The sequence below is a fragment of the Gymnodraco acuticeps genome, unplaced genomic scaffold (genome assembly GCF_902827175.1).
Source record: "Gymnodraco acuticeps unplaced genomic scaffold, fGymAcu1.1, whole genome shotgun sequence".
NCBI lineage: Eukaryota > Metazoa > Chordata > Actinopteri > Perciformes > Bathydraconidae > Gymnodraco > Gymnodraco acuticeps.
The window spans coordinates 3,210,931-3,228,108 of record NW_022990270.1 but is presented as its reverse complement, the minus strand read 5'-3'; the positions used below and the strand labels follow the sequence as shown (position 1 = coordinate 3,228,108).

Below are 17,178 nucleotides of genomic sequence, written 5' to 3'. Positions count from 1 at the left end.
AACAAAACATCATCAAGTGCTCTGCATCATAGAAATGCTTTTAATGAGAAATCAGAAGGACATGTATGGAAAAAGCATTGCATAGGAAACACATAGCAAAGGTCTGTAAAATGTATGTAGGCTGGACTTTTATGAAAAGAGTAGTTTTTCCGCACATTAAAGCCATTATATCTCGCTATTTCCTGTTGTATTATAAATAGAGGAATTGGTCTAGATACTTTCCCATATGTTCCCTATTCACAGATGTGTGTGCAGCATCAGCTACTGTGTTGCAATGTATAGATGAGGTTTCTACAGTCTTAGACTACTCAGAGGAATCACAATCCTCACAAAAGAGTCTACGAGTACAAAGCCACTGTATTTTATTGTAATGCAATCTATTATAATGCGTCCTCTACTAAAATAAGACCTGATCTACTTATTGTTACTTATTTTCCCATTCAAATCGGCTGAAGAGGGAAAGTTTAAAGTGTGCTTGCACAGGCATGTTTTTTATAAAATCATACAACAATGGTTCAAAACGCAACCAACAAAGTGTTATGTGGAACTTTGCATTTCAAAATATTTGAAAGAATGTTTTCTTTTTTCAGTTTTAGATAAGGTTCTTCACCATAGTTTCAAACAAACAATCTAAACAGTGGATTGATGAAAACACATGGTGAGAAAGTGTCATTTATTTAGCACTAGACAGATCATTTTCAAGCATCTAGTCCTAAAAACTCACATTAGGTTATTTGAGGGTGGCAGCTCCCAGCGGGGCCTGGCTGCCTATTCAAACACACTAAAGCTCTACAACAGGCCTCACCTGTGGTGACAGTGAGCCTGGCTTCATGACTGATGTCCTTCCTGGCAGAATTGGACGCGACACAGCGGTAGGCACCCTCATCCTCCTTGGTCACCTCCAGTATATGAAGCACCCCGTTAAGAAGGGAAATGAACCTGTTGTACACAGGGCATGACAGAGGAGAGGTGGCACGGTGAGAAAGAGTAAGAAGGTGATTGACAAAAAGAAAAACAACTGAACAAATGGCTTAGTGCCACGAAGCATAAAACACATCATGGTGATCAGCTCTGCAGGGATCCTTCTGGGTCCTCACAGGACCCCACCCTTCTTTATTTAGGAGAGAGGCTATTGTGTGCAAATACTACAACAAGGGGTTGCAATTACAAGTCATGCAACATAAAAAGTTATTGAAATACACAGATGAAAGCTGTTTTCTGGACAAAGACGCCCCCCTCCAAAATATATTTGATTTGTAAAATAATTATATTTTATTTTTATTTTTTATTTATCCTTTATTTATCCAGGAATGTCCCATTGAGATACACGATCTCTTCTTCCAGGGAGTCCTGACCATATATGTGCTGTTCAAATGTACTGTTTCTACTTGAATAATACTCTCTTCTCCACTTCTCCCTCTCTTATGGAGGTAATGTTCCAGACTACAGGCCCCCAGGGTACCGGGCAATGTGATGCCTTTATCGTCGTTATCACAGCCTATTAGTCCCACCAGGATATGAGTAGTCTGTTCAGACGGGAGGGAGTGGAGATGTGCTCAGTAAAAAGAGAGGGAGAATAAAGAGGCAATGGATGGAAAAACTAAACAAAGAAAAGGTAGAGATAAAAACCTGAAGACAAGGAGCAATGATTGGTGGGGAGAACATGGGATAGAGGAGTGGCAGAAATAGAAATGTAAAGGGGATGATCGTGAAGAGAAAAGTAAGAGACAGCAGAAAGGCAAGAGAGAGAACAGAAAGAGAAAAAGCTGGTGATAAATATCAGCCATTCCTTGCCTCATCTTTGTGAGAGGCCATTAACAGCGCCTGAGGTTGGAGAAGCACATCCCACCAATAAGACCTCATAAGCAGCAAGCTGTTTGCAGGTCATGTAGGGCTGAAGCAGCCATTAGCGTGTCCTCTGCAATAAGGCTGGAGACAAATTCCAAGGCTCTGCAGCCGGTAGAGTCACACTGAAATGTCAATATGGTTAAATGGCCCTGTAAATGAGACTATGCTGACAGCAGAGAAGTACATTTTGAAAATGTATCTTCTCTAGCTGTTAGAGTACCGGTAGTGTTATTTTAGCTCAAGGTTGCTCTTCTGACAGTAGTTGAAATGATTTAGACTTCATTTCACTAATGCCCTTGCAAAATTGTAATTCACATTTTGACAATATAGTTTGATATTCTGCCAGTAAAGAAAGTATGGAAACAGCTAAACTAAGAATCAGAGGCATTTACATGACATTACATTTATTCCATGTTACTTGTTAGAAGCTTTTATCCAAAGCGACTTACATACTCAATACTGTGGGCAATCCCCACAGGAGCAATTTGGGGTGAAGTGTCTGAGGGACACAACGACATGCTGACTGCAGTGGGGTTTGAACCTGTGCCCCCTGATCCCAACACCTACACACAACCCACTGCGCCACCCCCCGTTTATTTAGTATCTTAGTATTACTAAGAAACAAAGCGCTGACCTAACACGTTATTAAATGCTGCCGTTGTTTGAAAACTGTCTTTGCACCAATGGCAAAAGGTCTGCTTTGAAAATAGTTCAGTTACAGTTTATGTTGTATCTACTTCAGTCAAACCCCACACAATTAGTCTTCCATGATAATAAATGAGAGTTCGCTGCATGTACATTCTTTGTTGCTATTATCCGTAACTTGCATTGAATTGCCAAGGTTAAATTAAAGTGCTTTTTGAAATTGTTGCACTCTGACCCCTTCACTGACGCTTGTAATTTAGTACAGTCTGATCCAGGGGGAATAAACAAAGAAAGGATGAGGTAAGGATACACACAGTAATTAATCGCCTCTAAAATATTTGCAGGTACATGGATGTTTCATTAATCTACTTATTACGGGCATGTATGGAACATTTTTAGGTTTTCTGACTGCAGCAAAGTCACATTCACAGCTGGGTACAGACAGCAGGGGGAAGCACTTTGGTCGAAATGTTCAATTAAAACCAAAGGAAGCTGAAAATCCCAAAAGTATTAAACAAGTTGCAACTCATGTTCTCATGGTGCAAACAGGTGATTCTGAAATACTTTCTTTACTATGTCATGAAGGATAAAGTTTCCAAAACAGAACAACCACTTTTGGAATGAGTCAACTTCATATATCCAGTAATATCAGTGTGGCATTGAGGGATGAAAGACAATTATACAAGGAGACTTTCCCCTTTTAACCTTGAAAATCTAAAGGAACATATTACAGTGTAAAATTATATATATGTACAGTAGCACATGGGTTGCAATGAATACATACAAAAACTCAAAGCTACATTTTCTAGATAAACAAGCACATTTAAAGGTGGGGTATGTAATTTTGGAGAAACCAGCTCGAGTGCGCTAGAATTTGAAAATACACAACCCGAAAGAATCTGCCCCTTCCTTCAGACTTCCTTACAGAGCCCCTCCTCCAACACACACGAATGCGCACATGACCAATGAGGGCACGAGATAAGTTTGTGCACAGCTGGAAGGCTGACAGGCAGGTAGGCCTTCCAGTTATTTTAGCCGGGCCGGCTCAGATGATTGGTCGTGCTTTTTACAGCGCCACCGCTTCCACAGATGACTTTCTTTTATGTATTTATTGTCAAAGCATTTCATATATTCATTGCTATCGGGATGTTAAGAGCATTCCATGGAATATAACAAGTGTTTCTGAAATAAATTACATACCCCACCTTTAAGTGTGTCGTCTGCTTCCCTTTCTCGACATTTGTGAAAGACAACATTTATTTAAACTGCAAACACTTTGACTGTTGCAGTTTTATATTGTAGCAATGAATAGTCTTTTCTGCACTGCCTTAAACCAAATGTTGAGGGCCACAGCCATCCATAGTTTAATACAACAGTATTCTTCACATCACATTCTCTGAGATCAGCTTGCATTAAATAAGCACTTAATACTTAACTGTTTAAGCATTTTAGTAAACTATAGATCATTGAATTTTATAGTAATTAATTTAACTAGAAACTCAAGTCCCATATGATTTATCATATCAATCATTTGAATGACTTAATGTCATTATGTAATGGACAGCAGTAAGATATTACAGAGTGAACACACAAAGGGAAAAGTATCAGGTAAAACAAACAATAACAAAATGAATATGCACTAAAATTAATTGAAACAAACCTGAGTAATCACATCAGTTATTCATTGATATGTTGTTAGAAAATGAGATCACAGTAGAGAAGATGGAAAAGTAAGAAGGTGAAGGACAAAAACAAATAAAAGGGTCACCTTGTCTCCTCAGGGACGGCCACAGTGTCTTTCTCCCAGGTAATAACAGGTGTGGGTACTCCCTCAATCTGGCACTCAAAGCGAGCAGCCCCCCCAGTGGGCACTGTGTGGGGCGATGGCTCCTGATGAAACTTAGACAGACCTGGGGGGTAGAGAGGGGATAGAGGTCAGGGGGGTACAGTATCTATCAACGCAGAGCTGTTGATTTCCCAAAAGACAGACAAAAAGGAGCCCATCTCTAAATTACTGTTCCAGCAAATGACATATTTGTAATGGTCTGACTTGTGTGTGTCATGTTGTCTACCTGTAGGACATGGTCTACAGTGTTTAAAGTAGGTCACACAAGATGAGACAGACAGTAGTTTCTGAAGGTTTGGTCCACAGTTGTTGGACAGCTCTGTTTCCATCAGAATCCACATGGATTACACACACACACACACACACACACACACACACACACACACACACACACACACACACACACACACACACACACACACACACACACACACACACACACACACACACACACACACACACACACACACACATACACACACACACACCAAGTACATACAATTAAATGGGCTGCAAAACCAATGTGGTCATGGAAGGGGCTCTACATTAATTGTGTGTTCAACCTAATTGAGACCAATTATCCCATTCAAAATGTGGTTTAAAATATAACATTTATTGGAGATTCTTCATTTTAATTGGTTTATTCTAAAACCAGCATAATTAGGTTAAGAATCAGTCAATTTTAGTGATTTTAAAAGGTACCGTTTTCCATTTTGTAATTTAATTATAGACTCGTTCAGACCTTTTAAATACCCTTGAATGTCCTGATTAGGAGAAATTTGGGGATTTAATCAGGCTTGGCTAGCTTATTCCTCTCTCCAGGTTGAGTCTTGGCAGCGCTCCAACTTTCAAGGCATCAACACATTCACAGCATGGGAAAGCCTCCTCCTGTAGATAATACCCAGCACCAGGGGGCAGCAGTGAGCGCTGTCTGAGGGCCTCTGACCTCTGACCCCGACAGGCTGCTGGAGAAGAGAACAAAACTGGTTGGTTGTCCCAGTCACTTGCCTGCAGCTCTGACTGAAGAGTAGAGAGTGGGGGGTGGATGAAAGGAGAGCGCGGAGAAAGAAGACAGAGAAAGCAACAAGAGGCTAGAAGAAAGCAGGGAGGTAACAGAAGGAGACTCCAAATCCCAGATGATATATAACTATGCTAGAAAAGACACTATAAATGTATAAGTGGCAGAAAAACTAACATTGCCAACATGAAGACTGTAAATCTTTCCATACATACATGTGCTCCAGGAAATGTACCAAAGAAAAGGCCAGACATTGGAATAGATAAATGCAGCTTTAGAATAAAGTGGTTTGTTATCAGTTATCAGCTTAGTGGTTTCTTTATGTTGTTCTGTAACATATTTCCTCATGTGGGGCTAATCGCAGAACTGATTCATCACACCAGATTTGCACAGCATGAACACATGTAAAGATTATCCAGCTGTGTTACATACAGAAACATAACTTGCAAGAAGGACTAATCTGATTCACACATCTGAAAAAAGCTGCTGGTAGCTAGATACTGTTGTATTATAGTTTAAACAGATTGCATAGGCCTTTTGCCGAAAGATTAGATCTTACTTAGAGGTCACACGTAAATTGTTTACTGCTCTGAATCCGAGTGATTCTGGAAGCGTTTCTATTCGAGACAGGATAGTCCTGGTCTTTAATGCTCTTTCTTTTGGGTTACTCTAGTTAGGACCAAGCCATGTAAATGAGCCATGATGTCTTGCAGTCCACTGAAATTCAAGTAAACAAAGCTTAGAGTCTGCAGAGTGCAGCTGTGAGACTGTACTTAGGCACAGTGGTGTAATGTGCTAAATGCGGTTGTAGACTCTCATTGACAATGCTAACATGCAGATGTTGAGCAGTTATGTGTACATGATTATATACCATCCTATTTCAGCAGGTGGTATGCTAACATTTGCCAATTAGCAAAGAAAAAAAAGCACAGCTGAGGGAAATAAACCGAACCATCAGACAATTCTGACCTGACAATAGCTCCAGTAGAAACGTTAAGAGATCATATCATTTATTTAAAGGGTGGCATGAATGTCTGAAGTCTCATGGAAACACAGCAAATAGTTGTTGAGATATTAAACTCCACAAATGTTCAACCTTTGGTACTTTCAAACTTGCAACCAATAACAAGACTGTATCAAGTTTTCAAGCAATCCCACATTTTTTAACAAGCTTTCTTTTCTTAACCACTGTAAGCTCGAGGAGACTATGCATGATTACCCTAACCCTTTCACACCAACTGTTGGTCATGGCAACAAACTGGCCATCTGTGTTTTCCTACTGTGCTGGGAGAAAGTTTCAGTTCACAGAGGCTGGCCATAGTAGCCGAAAACATTTGATTCATCTCAGAAACACTTGCAGTGATTGTTGCGTTGCAAGTTTTTGCAAGAACAGTTGATGATTAACCGCGGCCACATATAGCCATTACACAGCAGGATGCCCTCATGTAAACACACCAACTGAACCACTGCCAGAGAGACTGACAGGGTGCCAGCTGTGTGTGTGCGTGTGTGTGTGTGTGTGTGCATGTGTGTGTGTGTGTGTGTGTGTGTGTGTGTGGTGTGTGTGTGTGTGTGTGTGTGTGTGCACACGTGTAAACTTGAGTACATGTGTGCCGAGCTACTTGTACCTCAGTGTTGACTCAAGTGTGTTCTTTGATGCCTGTACAGAACTGCATGTGATTGTATTACTGGATGACTGTGAGCATATGATTGTCAGTGTGATGCTGTGTGTTTGAGTGTGTGTGACGCTGTATGTGTGTGTGGCGGATCATATTCCATATTGTAAATTCACATTCCTTTTTATATTTTGCACATTCCTGTTCAACTGCACAGCTCTGAAACCTTACATTCTGATAAACTGCAAATGTTTGATTGTTAGGTTAAGTTTTAATGGGACTTATCTTTTTGTATATTCATAACATTTGCAAACATTTCTTTTTAAATATTTTTCTTTTTTTTAATAGCGATTTTAAAAATAATTATTATGTTTTTGCTCCTTTTTAAATCTTAATTCCTCTTATTGTGTTTGCTTACGCATTGACCCAAACAAATGCTTGCTTGTATGCGTAAACCTACTTGGCAATAAACCTGATTCTGTGGTAAACAACAGCTGATCAGCGAGAGTGCAGATGAGAAAACTTTAGCGCAAAGGAGGCGGGCGGTGTTCGGAGAAGACACTTTGCCCATGCTGTGATGGAACAATGGCGACTGGCAGGACTTCCACCTCCTTTCTGTCAAAGCATAATCATATTAGTCTTTATCAGGAATCTATGCAAGTCCCCCCGCAATGAAATTCCATGAGAGAAGCGCCCGGCACCCTGCTGTTTTTCAAAGTAACACTCCCAACAAAATGTGACTTTTCCTAGCAACAAGGTCTTTAGAAAAAACGTTTTGAGGCAGCTCCCTGGGCACTGCTCTATGAAAAGTGTCTAACAATTCAATGCACTACATAAAAAGGTCCCCACATATGTATTTACTCACTCTCATTTGTCTTTTTCATTGCTTCTCCCTCCCCCCTGCCCTTGACTTTACCCCAGACTTGTTCTCTGTCTTTGTCTGTCCCTCTATCTATGCCCCACTCTTTGGCCCCACAGCTATCAGATTGCAGCGTTTTTCCCCTCCCCTTGTGCAACAGATAATTCCCCCCGTGACCCCTCTGCTACCCAGCTTTCAGGCTGACTAACAGTGTGAAACCCCATAAAGCGTGCCCCTAGCCTCAACAGATATTTGTAACAGCAACTGCGACATGTGTGGTATGACATTTTGCTGCCCTTTTAAGCGTTATTAAGTGGCTAAACTCTGACCCTAGAATGTATTCATCATTCGTAAAAAATGAAAGCTATTTCTAACAAACCTGTTGTACTTTTTGTAAAATGTTTCAGCCGGTACATTTGATTATATTGTTAGATGTTCCGGAACTACCGCTTCTCATGTTGAGCAGTGATCCTCCTCCTCATATTTTCATCTTTCGAAGCCATGGCGTGCATAGATTTGAAATGACGATTGTATGTTTTTACTGAAATCATGACCCCCACGTTAGTTTTGAATAAAAAACAGGGATACACCGTCATGAAAACCCCACAATTCAACGTACACAGGTTGTTTATTATCGAGAGCGCACCCTTTTTTATAATTATGTCATCAGCTATTTGACTGTAATGACTTGCAAAAGCTGGAATGAATTAGGATATATCAACATTCACCTCAGCAGCCCCATAATGAGAAAGGTTAATTGGTCTAATTAACATTAAAAGCTGCTTTTTCTCCTGCATCATCGTTTACCCGTGGATGTGTTTGGGAAATGTAATGTGCCTTCTCTGGCATTTTGCCGGGAAAAGAGCGAATTGGATTCTGAATTCCTGTTTGTCCGTATCTAATGAGTGAGCCAGTCTCTTTCCCTGTGTCTTTCCTTTCCCTACACATTTACATGCTTTTATACAAGGCCACACGCATCATATACTGCGACAGGGAAACTGGAGCAGGTGGGTTTCGTAATGTGTTTTCACAGATGTGATCTCTGCTACGTTCCCTCTCCAGTCTAATTTCTGCTGGAGAAGACACAGTAGGAAATGAGAATGTCCGCTCAATGTCAATGTTGGAGCAGTTCAGCTTCGACCTCCTGTAGCCTGGTCACATCCATTTCATAGACCTTCGCTGCTGATTTAATTCAAACGCCACACTCTCATGCATGCACATTTACTCACACACACACACACACACACACACACACACACACACACACACACACACACACACACACACACACACACACACACACACACACACACACACACACACACACACATACACACACACACACACACACACACACACACAGGTCATTCTTAATGGTGTCTGAAGCCTTTCCTTTCACCATCACCACAAACTCTCTTCAGTCTTTTCTGCCTTCTCACCATTCATCCCACATCCCCCCTTCGCCTCCTTTACTCCTTTGTGTTCCTCAAACAAGAGATCCTCATAAATAGGCATGTGACAGCTGACAAAAGCAGGGGCATCCACAAAGAGCACTGTCTCATTTTATACAAAGCTAATGACTAAATAAAGATGACCACAAGAGTGTGAGAGAAAGAGGCCTCCTTGGATCTTCCTGTACATTTCTTTCATTTCCACCCAGTTTTCCTCCTGCCTTTTAACCGACTGATGTTTAAAAGTGTACTTACTCCCAGGACACTTGCTAGCACTCAATCAGAGGATAATTCTTCTATCTGAGGCGCAGTATAACCAAGTTCATCTCCATCGACGCAAGAGAAATCCCTTGACAAATCTGACAAATCACATTGCTTGTGTGTGTTTGCATACTGAACTCTAAATGGATAAATGAATCAAACCAATATTCCTCCATTACATAAGGGACAGTGCGACCTACCTCTTGAAATATTAAGCAGTTTTACTGCCAAGAAAAACAGATACCCCACAACACAAAAAGTAACTGTATTTTCATGATATAATCACCATGATGGAAGAATAACTTAATTTAACCTCAAAAACACATTTTGTAGCTTTCACTTTAGTGTCTCTCAACAAAGTGGCAGAAAATAGTGAGCTATGTCCACCACATTTTCCGAGAGCCGATGGTGACCTCCCCACAACTCGTGTTTTGCCCAAGCAAGGGGGCAAATGCAACCAAATATGAATGCAATTTACCATCATAGAGGACTCCAAAAAGCAGAGAATTAGGGCTTTTCTATTTAAAGAAGTAACTAAATTATCATTCCATTATCGGATGGGTTTATTTTGTGTAGATTAACTAATTGATTGATTACCTAATAGTTTCCGTTATACTCTATTAAACTTTGTATCTCTAAAGCAACTATGGTAAGAACGTTTGTTGAACTTTCTATCCATCTATCAATGCACTTTTTAAACTTTGGGATTGGAGCCTATCCAAGCAAGCATTTGGCCCAAAGCAGTAAACTCTAGACAAATCGCTGTAGCTTTATCAATGCTCCAAATGCATTGATTTTGATACATATTCATTGTCATAGATGAGCATATGAGACTTACTTGCTAGGAGAACATTCACAGTCCGGCTGGTCAGGGCTCCGAGGGCGCTAGCAGTCACACAGCTGTAGCCCCCCTCCACTCCCTGGTGGGGGGACTGGCCCTCCTTAGAGGTCGGCAGCAGGAGAAGGGATCCGTTGGCCAAATACTGCAGGAAGCGCCCCCCCTCCAGAGGCAGGCGCTGGCCATCCTGAAACCAGGTGACATTGAACGGTGTCTCAGTGGCCCCAAGCTTGCAGTCCAGCAGGAGGGGCGAACCTGGCTCCAACACTACATGACTGGGCCCCGCCCCGCAGCTCAGCTCCACCGAAAAAGGCTTTTCTGTGAGGGACAAAGATAGAAATGATTGTTAACCGTGTTGATGAACATATTGTTAAACACATACAAAGTGGAAGCAGGTCTTTGTAATGCATGCGTCTTCTCTGTTTCTTCCTTTAGAAGAAAAATGGGACACAACTGGCAGACACATCAGACCAGAACGTTTAGTTGGCATTTTGTATCTGTTGTTTGTTAGTGTTACTGATCTGCATGCATACAAATATAAGAGGGATTGTCTGGTAGAGGTAAAGGGTACTAAAGGGTCTGGTTTACATTCAAAACCTGTATGTTTCCAGTCAAATCTTTCACTATGTTAATGCACACTCTGACAGCTCCACGCTGCACTGGAGTCTTCAGGTTTCTTTGCTGGTGTTGTGTCAGAGACTGTTTCTTTCTAAGTAGGACATTGTGTATAAGATAATTATCGATTTGCATGTTTCATAGCTACGTCAGTACTGTTTAGGACAGACATTTTATTTAAAAAAATGTTTTTGGAGCGTAGGGATCTTTAAACTATATATTTAATATGTCTCTAAATGTTCATTTAGATGTAGACCTTGCTGGAACCCTCTGTAGGAACCTTTGTATTGCTCTGTGAACACTATCACAGCTCAACTATAAATCCAATATTGCACCTTCATTCTTCATTGATGCAATTATTCACACATCTGTTTTTTGTCCTTTTCGGCTATTTTTGCCTACTTTATCAATCCCAGCATGAGGCCATTTTTCATTTGACAGCAACAGTTCAATACAATCGATAGCGCTGGCAGCACAGATGGATATGGGTGGTGCATTCCAGAGGCAGGGTGATTTGGGGACAGAGTAGCGGCCAGAGGAGGAGACAGAGGAGGAGGGGCTCTGAAAATGAAATGGGTGCAGCGGCATGAAGGGATTTGTGTGTCAGCAGCAGGACATTAAAGTCGGTGAGAGAGAGGGGAAGTCCTGGAGTGAAAGGTTGATGAGCTGGTGTGAGATAAGCAACAGTGTGCTACATAAACCGTGGTCAAAGGAGATATTTCTTAGCCACCGTGCTAAAGCTTCATCATTCTTGTTTTTTAAAGAAAGCTTTATGATTTAGAGTGTGAAAGAATGCTTCCATTGCCGTGTTTGTCAATGTTTGAACACACTTAATGCAATGTATGAACTTTCTTTTACTTCATTTATTTGACGAACAAGCTGGAATGATACAAGTGTAAAACAAATCAGTAAGATATCTTGAGAAGAAGGGAATTATTGAACAAAGAAGGTGAAAAGATCAAGATCGGTTTTGTAGGTGGGACATAAAAGGAACTGAAGAGTTCAAACCTTGACTGACACATTGGTGGTTAATTATATGTTATGAACAGGCTGAATAGCATTAGACCAGTAAGGTAAAACCATGAATAGTAAGGGTAAATATTGCACTATTCTCAGTAGACTACACATTCTATCCAATATTAGACACTGAGGTTCAGCAAGTAGTTGTGATTAAACACGGATGAACCTGATTTAGCTTGTAATCGCTTATTTTCATATTATTTCAAATATTCATACATTTTAGGAAGGGCATGCTGACAGTAACGTATTCACTTTAAAGAAAATTAATCACTGCTGAAAACACAGAATCCATATACACTATTCATTTCATTTCAAACCTTTATTTATCCAGGTGAATCCCATTGAGATCATTGATCTCTTTTTCAAGGGAGACCTGCTAAAGGAGGTTCCACATGAAACATAAAAAACATAAACAGAACAACAAAAGGACATCTTACAGCATCATTACAGGGATTACAATTTACAATAACTATCCACATGAGCAGGTACCAACAGCTTCCGATTGAGTAGCATCCAACCGAGCTTTAAAAACATTTACTGGCACCAGATTGCTCAGTTTCCATTTCAATTGCAGACTATTCCAAGACAGAGGAGCTGCACATCTGAAAGCTGTCTTCCCTAAGACAGTCGGCACATTTATTACATCACATGTCACTTGTTAGACGCGTTTATCCAAAGCGACTTACATACTCAATACTGTGGGCAATCCCCACAGGAGCAATTTGGGGTGAAGTGTCTGAGGGACACAACGACATGCTGACTGCAGTGGGGTTTGAACCTGTGACCCCCTGATCCGAACACCAACGCACTACCCACTTTGCCACACGCCTAATAAAACCACAGCATGCGATCTCAGGCAGTAGCCACTTACAATTCGCCGTGAGATCAGGGAGCAGATGTAGGATGGAAGTTTCCCTAACATGGCTTTGTATATAAAAATGTACCAGTGACTGAGCCTCCGTACAGTTAGTGAAGGCAAACCAGCCCTTGCATACAGGGTACAGTGATGGGTTAATGCTTTACAGTTTGTCACAAATCTCAGTGCACTGTGATACGCAGCATCTAACTTGACCAGGCGATTGGCAGGTGCATTCATATAGATCAAATCACCATAGTGTCCAGCACAGGTCAAAAGGTCACAGTGACTAGCCTTTTCCTGGCCTCAAGCGAGAAACAGGACTTGTTTCTGAAAAAGAAACCTAGCATAACCCTCAGTTTTTTAAGCAGGTTATTGACATGACATTTAAAAGTGAGAAAATCAAGCCATATATATACTGTATGAATCCATCTTAGTGCTGTTGGATTGATTTGATATAATGTATGTTGTCTTTTTTTAGATGACCCTAATTGAATTTAGCTTTCCTGTTTGTGTTACCTGCAATATTCAAGCATCTTCTGAGCGTTGGAATGAGTTGCCTCGTTTTGTTTTGAACACCTACATTGTTATTGTCTGACCTCCTCTGTTCAAGCCTGGTGGATTATTTATGTGTGGTGTTCTCCAATGCAGCGGCACTTACTGAAAGGTCTAAAAACACATTTGCACTGAGAGTGAAAGCAGATGTATGGAGCCAGTCGCCCCCTCTGTCAGATCCTAGTAATCTGTGTGAATGTGAAGGTTTTCAAGTGTCAACCTTCTCTAGTTTGAAATTAACTTCGACACAGCCTTTGGGGATAAAACCAAATTAACCTATTGATTCTGTCTGACCTGCACAGTCTGGATTTGAAGTGCAGTGCTGCAACTAAACCCACCATGAATTGAGGATTTAATTCAAATTAATTAATCATTTAATTAAAACAGAAGGAACACTTTTCTAAAGTCTCAGTTTGTTGGTGGAGCAGCTAATAAAAAGCTGAAAAAACACATACTATAATCAGTTTAAACAGGACCAACACTTATTGAACATATCATTTGATGATTATCTTTTCAACATGTAAAAGGTTCTAATGGATCTCTTGGTTCGATGTATTGGCATACAAGTGAAATTATTTGCATGCATTACATGACAGCGCTATACAAAGGGTTCAGGGTTGTATAAGTGATGTGCGGGCAAGGTGAATGGTGGATTCTTTACTTCTGCCTACAGCTCGGATTAATCTAAAGGTGAAAAATATTATAAATGAATTCCCTTTCAGTGTTGTTTCCATTAAGTCTGTTACATCATTTAAAGTGTCCCTCTTTAGTTACAAATCCCTTCATGATTATGGCTTATAAAGGTTATTTTCTCACAGACGTACATTAACACACACACACATACAGTACACACATACACATATACACACATACACACACACAGGCAGGTTTCTTTCAGATTCTCTTTCTCCAGTGTTGGATTAATTAAGTTAATGGGAATTTTTTCCTTGATTAAATGAGGCCTGACCCCCCACCATCACTTCCTGATGAAGAGGCTGGGTAATGCTGAGAAAGGCAGCACAGTGCTCTCTCACACACACACACACACACACACACACACACACACACACACACACACACACACACACACACACACACACACACACACACACACACACACACACACACACACACACACACACACACACACACACACACACACACACACACACACACACACACACACACACACACACACACACACACACACACACACACACACACCAGAAATCCCATACGAATAGGGAACATAGAAGCAGCACACACTGTAGGAACAGAAACACTTTGTACAAGTACGCCATCACAAACACTGACACAGATCACCTTCATGGCGTCTCTTTTTTTTTGCCCCCATTTCAGCTAATTAGGTCCCATTAAGTCATTAAAATGTTAGCAGCCTTTTTCCAGCTCAATGGCAATGGTTTTACATGGCAAGAGGTGGGGATCATTCCGCATTTGACATGGAAGACTCCCATATTTGGAGTGGAAGATAAGCAGGAAACACACATTTTACTTTAGGTAAAGACGTCCTTACACTTATCTTTGCTTTTAAATGAGTGTTTTTAAAAAAGGCTCGGGCTTTTAGCTGCACTGCTCCCAGACTCTGGAACTCCCTCCCCCGCACATCCGACAGTCCGACACACAATCACCATTCAAATCCCAATCAAAAACCCACATGTTCAAATCTGCCTACTCACTCACTGCTCCCCATTATATGTTTCATTTGTGTCCACTTGATTGTCTCCTCCATGATTTCCTGAACATGTTTAGTTGCCTATTAGCATTTTATTTTTTAACAAATTGTACAGTGTCCTTGGGTGTCATGAAAGGCACCTAAAAATAAAATGTGTTATTATTATTATTAAATGCCATTTTATAATATGTTTCTTAATGCTCATAATGTTTGTAAAGCACTTTGAATTGCCTTGTGTTGAAAGGGGCTATCTAAATAAACTTGCCTTGCCTTACACTTAAAAAACACAATTTATAATAGGATAAAATAAAACAAAGGTGTTCAACCTGTAACTGTCAACATAAAGGGAGGTTACAGGACTAGCATGATTTGCTATCCGTTTACAAAAGGAGGCATCATAATCGTATCACATATTTCAAGCTATTTCATCCGGGAATAAATCACTTGAAAACTGACACACTTTCACACTGGAAAACTTGCCCTAGATTTGTGGCCAATATGCAGCACACACACAACTACACACACACACATATTCACACGCTGACATGTACCCACACAGCTGTTTCAACCCACAGAGACACACGCAATCCCAAAAGAGTAACTGTCAATGTCTCATGAGGACACAATGTGTTGAAGAGGAGGGTAGGGGGGTCTGTGAAGTGGACATGCTGGAATGGACAGGGTGCACTCTGGGATATAGTAGCGGCTGTGCGGTTTCACTGAGCTGTAGTGAATGGATTGCGATGGCACCGCGCCAAGAGGTTCATATCTTACTCTAAGTAGAGAAAGGACAGCGGTTTACAAAAGGGAGAGAGGATGAAATAGAGCCCATCAAACAATGGAGAAAATCAAAACAGAGAAAAAAGGAAAGAAAGAACGCCACACACAAATCAAACAGTCCCCCAAAACCCATTAAATAACCATTTTGACCTTATCTGGATTTGGAATAGTCTGAATTGTGCCAACAGCACTTTAGATGTTGCATGAATAAAGTGGTGGTATTTTCTGAAATTGAATCACATGTTTGGTGTACTTTCATACTACTGCCTTATATCACTAATCAGATGGACAAATCAGTGAAATAGACTAGATTTGGAGTCTTACTCACGATGTATTACACAAAGAAAGGAAGGCAAAACACACAGACATAACAACAGACTGTCTCTCTCTGTCATTCAGACGGAGAATAAGCGAGAAAAGTCAGGGGAAATGGAGAAGTTGGGAGGGCACTGCTCTCGATACCATCAACTAGTCCGCTGGTCCATTTCTGTTAATGGATCACCTATTCACAAAACGTTTAGGAGAACATAAGGAGAAAGAGGAGGAGTGGGAGGAGGAGAGTGACCGGACACAGTAAATATTTCACCCAGCCCTGCTCACTGTCAACAGAGAGTGGACAACCCATGACTCGCAGGTCACAGCTCAGGTTTCCACAGTCTCCAAAGCCAAGCTATACAATATCTCTGGCCTTTCAGGAACTAGAGATATGATCAAAGGCTAAAAGAGACAATAAATAGTGCTTCTTGTAATGAATTGAATGTTCTTTTTACCTGAGGCTGATATGCCAAAATGACATGTAGCATGTTGTCATGTGTTTTGCACAGTTACATCCTGAACCCACAGCATTACTTCAAGCTAATTGCTAACACCGGCTTATTAAGAAGCTCACATGCTTACATTAGCACTTAACAAAAGGACAGCAGAAGCTGTTTGGAGAGTCATTTGTTTACGAGTTTGGTCATAAAACAAAGCACTGGACAAAAGTACATTTTGATCTCACGGTGACATTTGACAACATTTGCTGGGATCACCAAAAAGATGTACCGAATGTTTGAAGGAAATCCATCCAATAATTGTTGAACAAATTCAGTTCAAAGTGGAGCACTAAGCAAATGATTGACAATGTCAACCAAATAACTACACAACAAGTTTGGCTAAGAATCCGCACAATAACTATAGTGTTGGATTAACAAGTGCCACATTGGCTGAAAGGGGTCTCAATCGAGAAACGGGAAGAGGGTAAATGAGAAAAAGCAAGGAACCCAGAATAAAATAAT

At 40.7% G+C, this 17,178-nt stretch overlaps 1 protein-coding gene across 3 annotated transcripts in view; it reads right to left on the bottom strand.

Moving 5' to 3' along the window:
* Positions 1 to 17,178, bottom strand: part of igdcc4 (immunoglobulin superfamily, DCC subclass, member 4) — a 49,107-nt gene that overhangs the window by 17,045 nt on the left and 14,884 nt on the right. For all 3 annotated transcript variants that reach the window (XR_004569442.1, XM_034220832.1, XM_034220833.1), the window contains exons 2-4: positions 10,383 to 10,700; positions 4,262 to 4,403; positions 806 to 939 (exon numbers count right to left, since the gene is read on the bottom strand). Coding sequence is in view for 2 of the 3 variants with exons in the window: in XM_034220832.1 (XP_034076723.1) it covers positions 806 to 939; positions 4,262 to 4,403; positions 10,383 to 10,700 (594 nt within the window). In the remaining variant the exon portion in view is untranslated. The remainder of the gene's footprint in view (positions 1 to 805; positions 940 to 4,261; positions 4,404 to 10,382; positions 10,701 to 17,178) is intronic.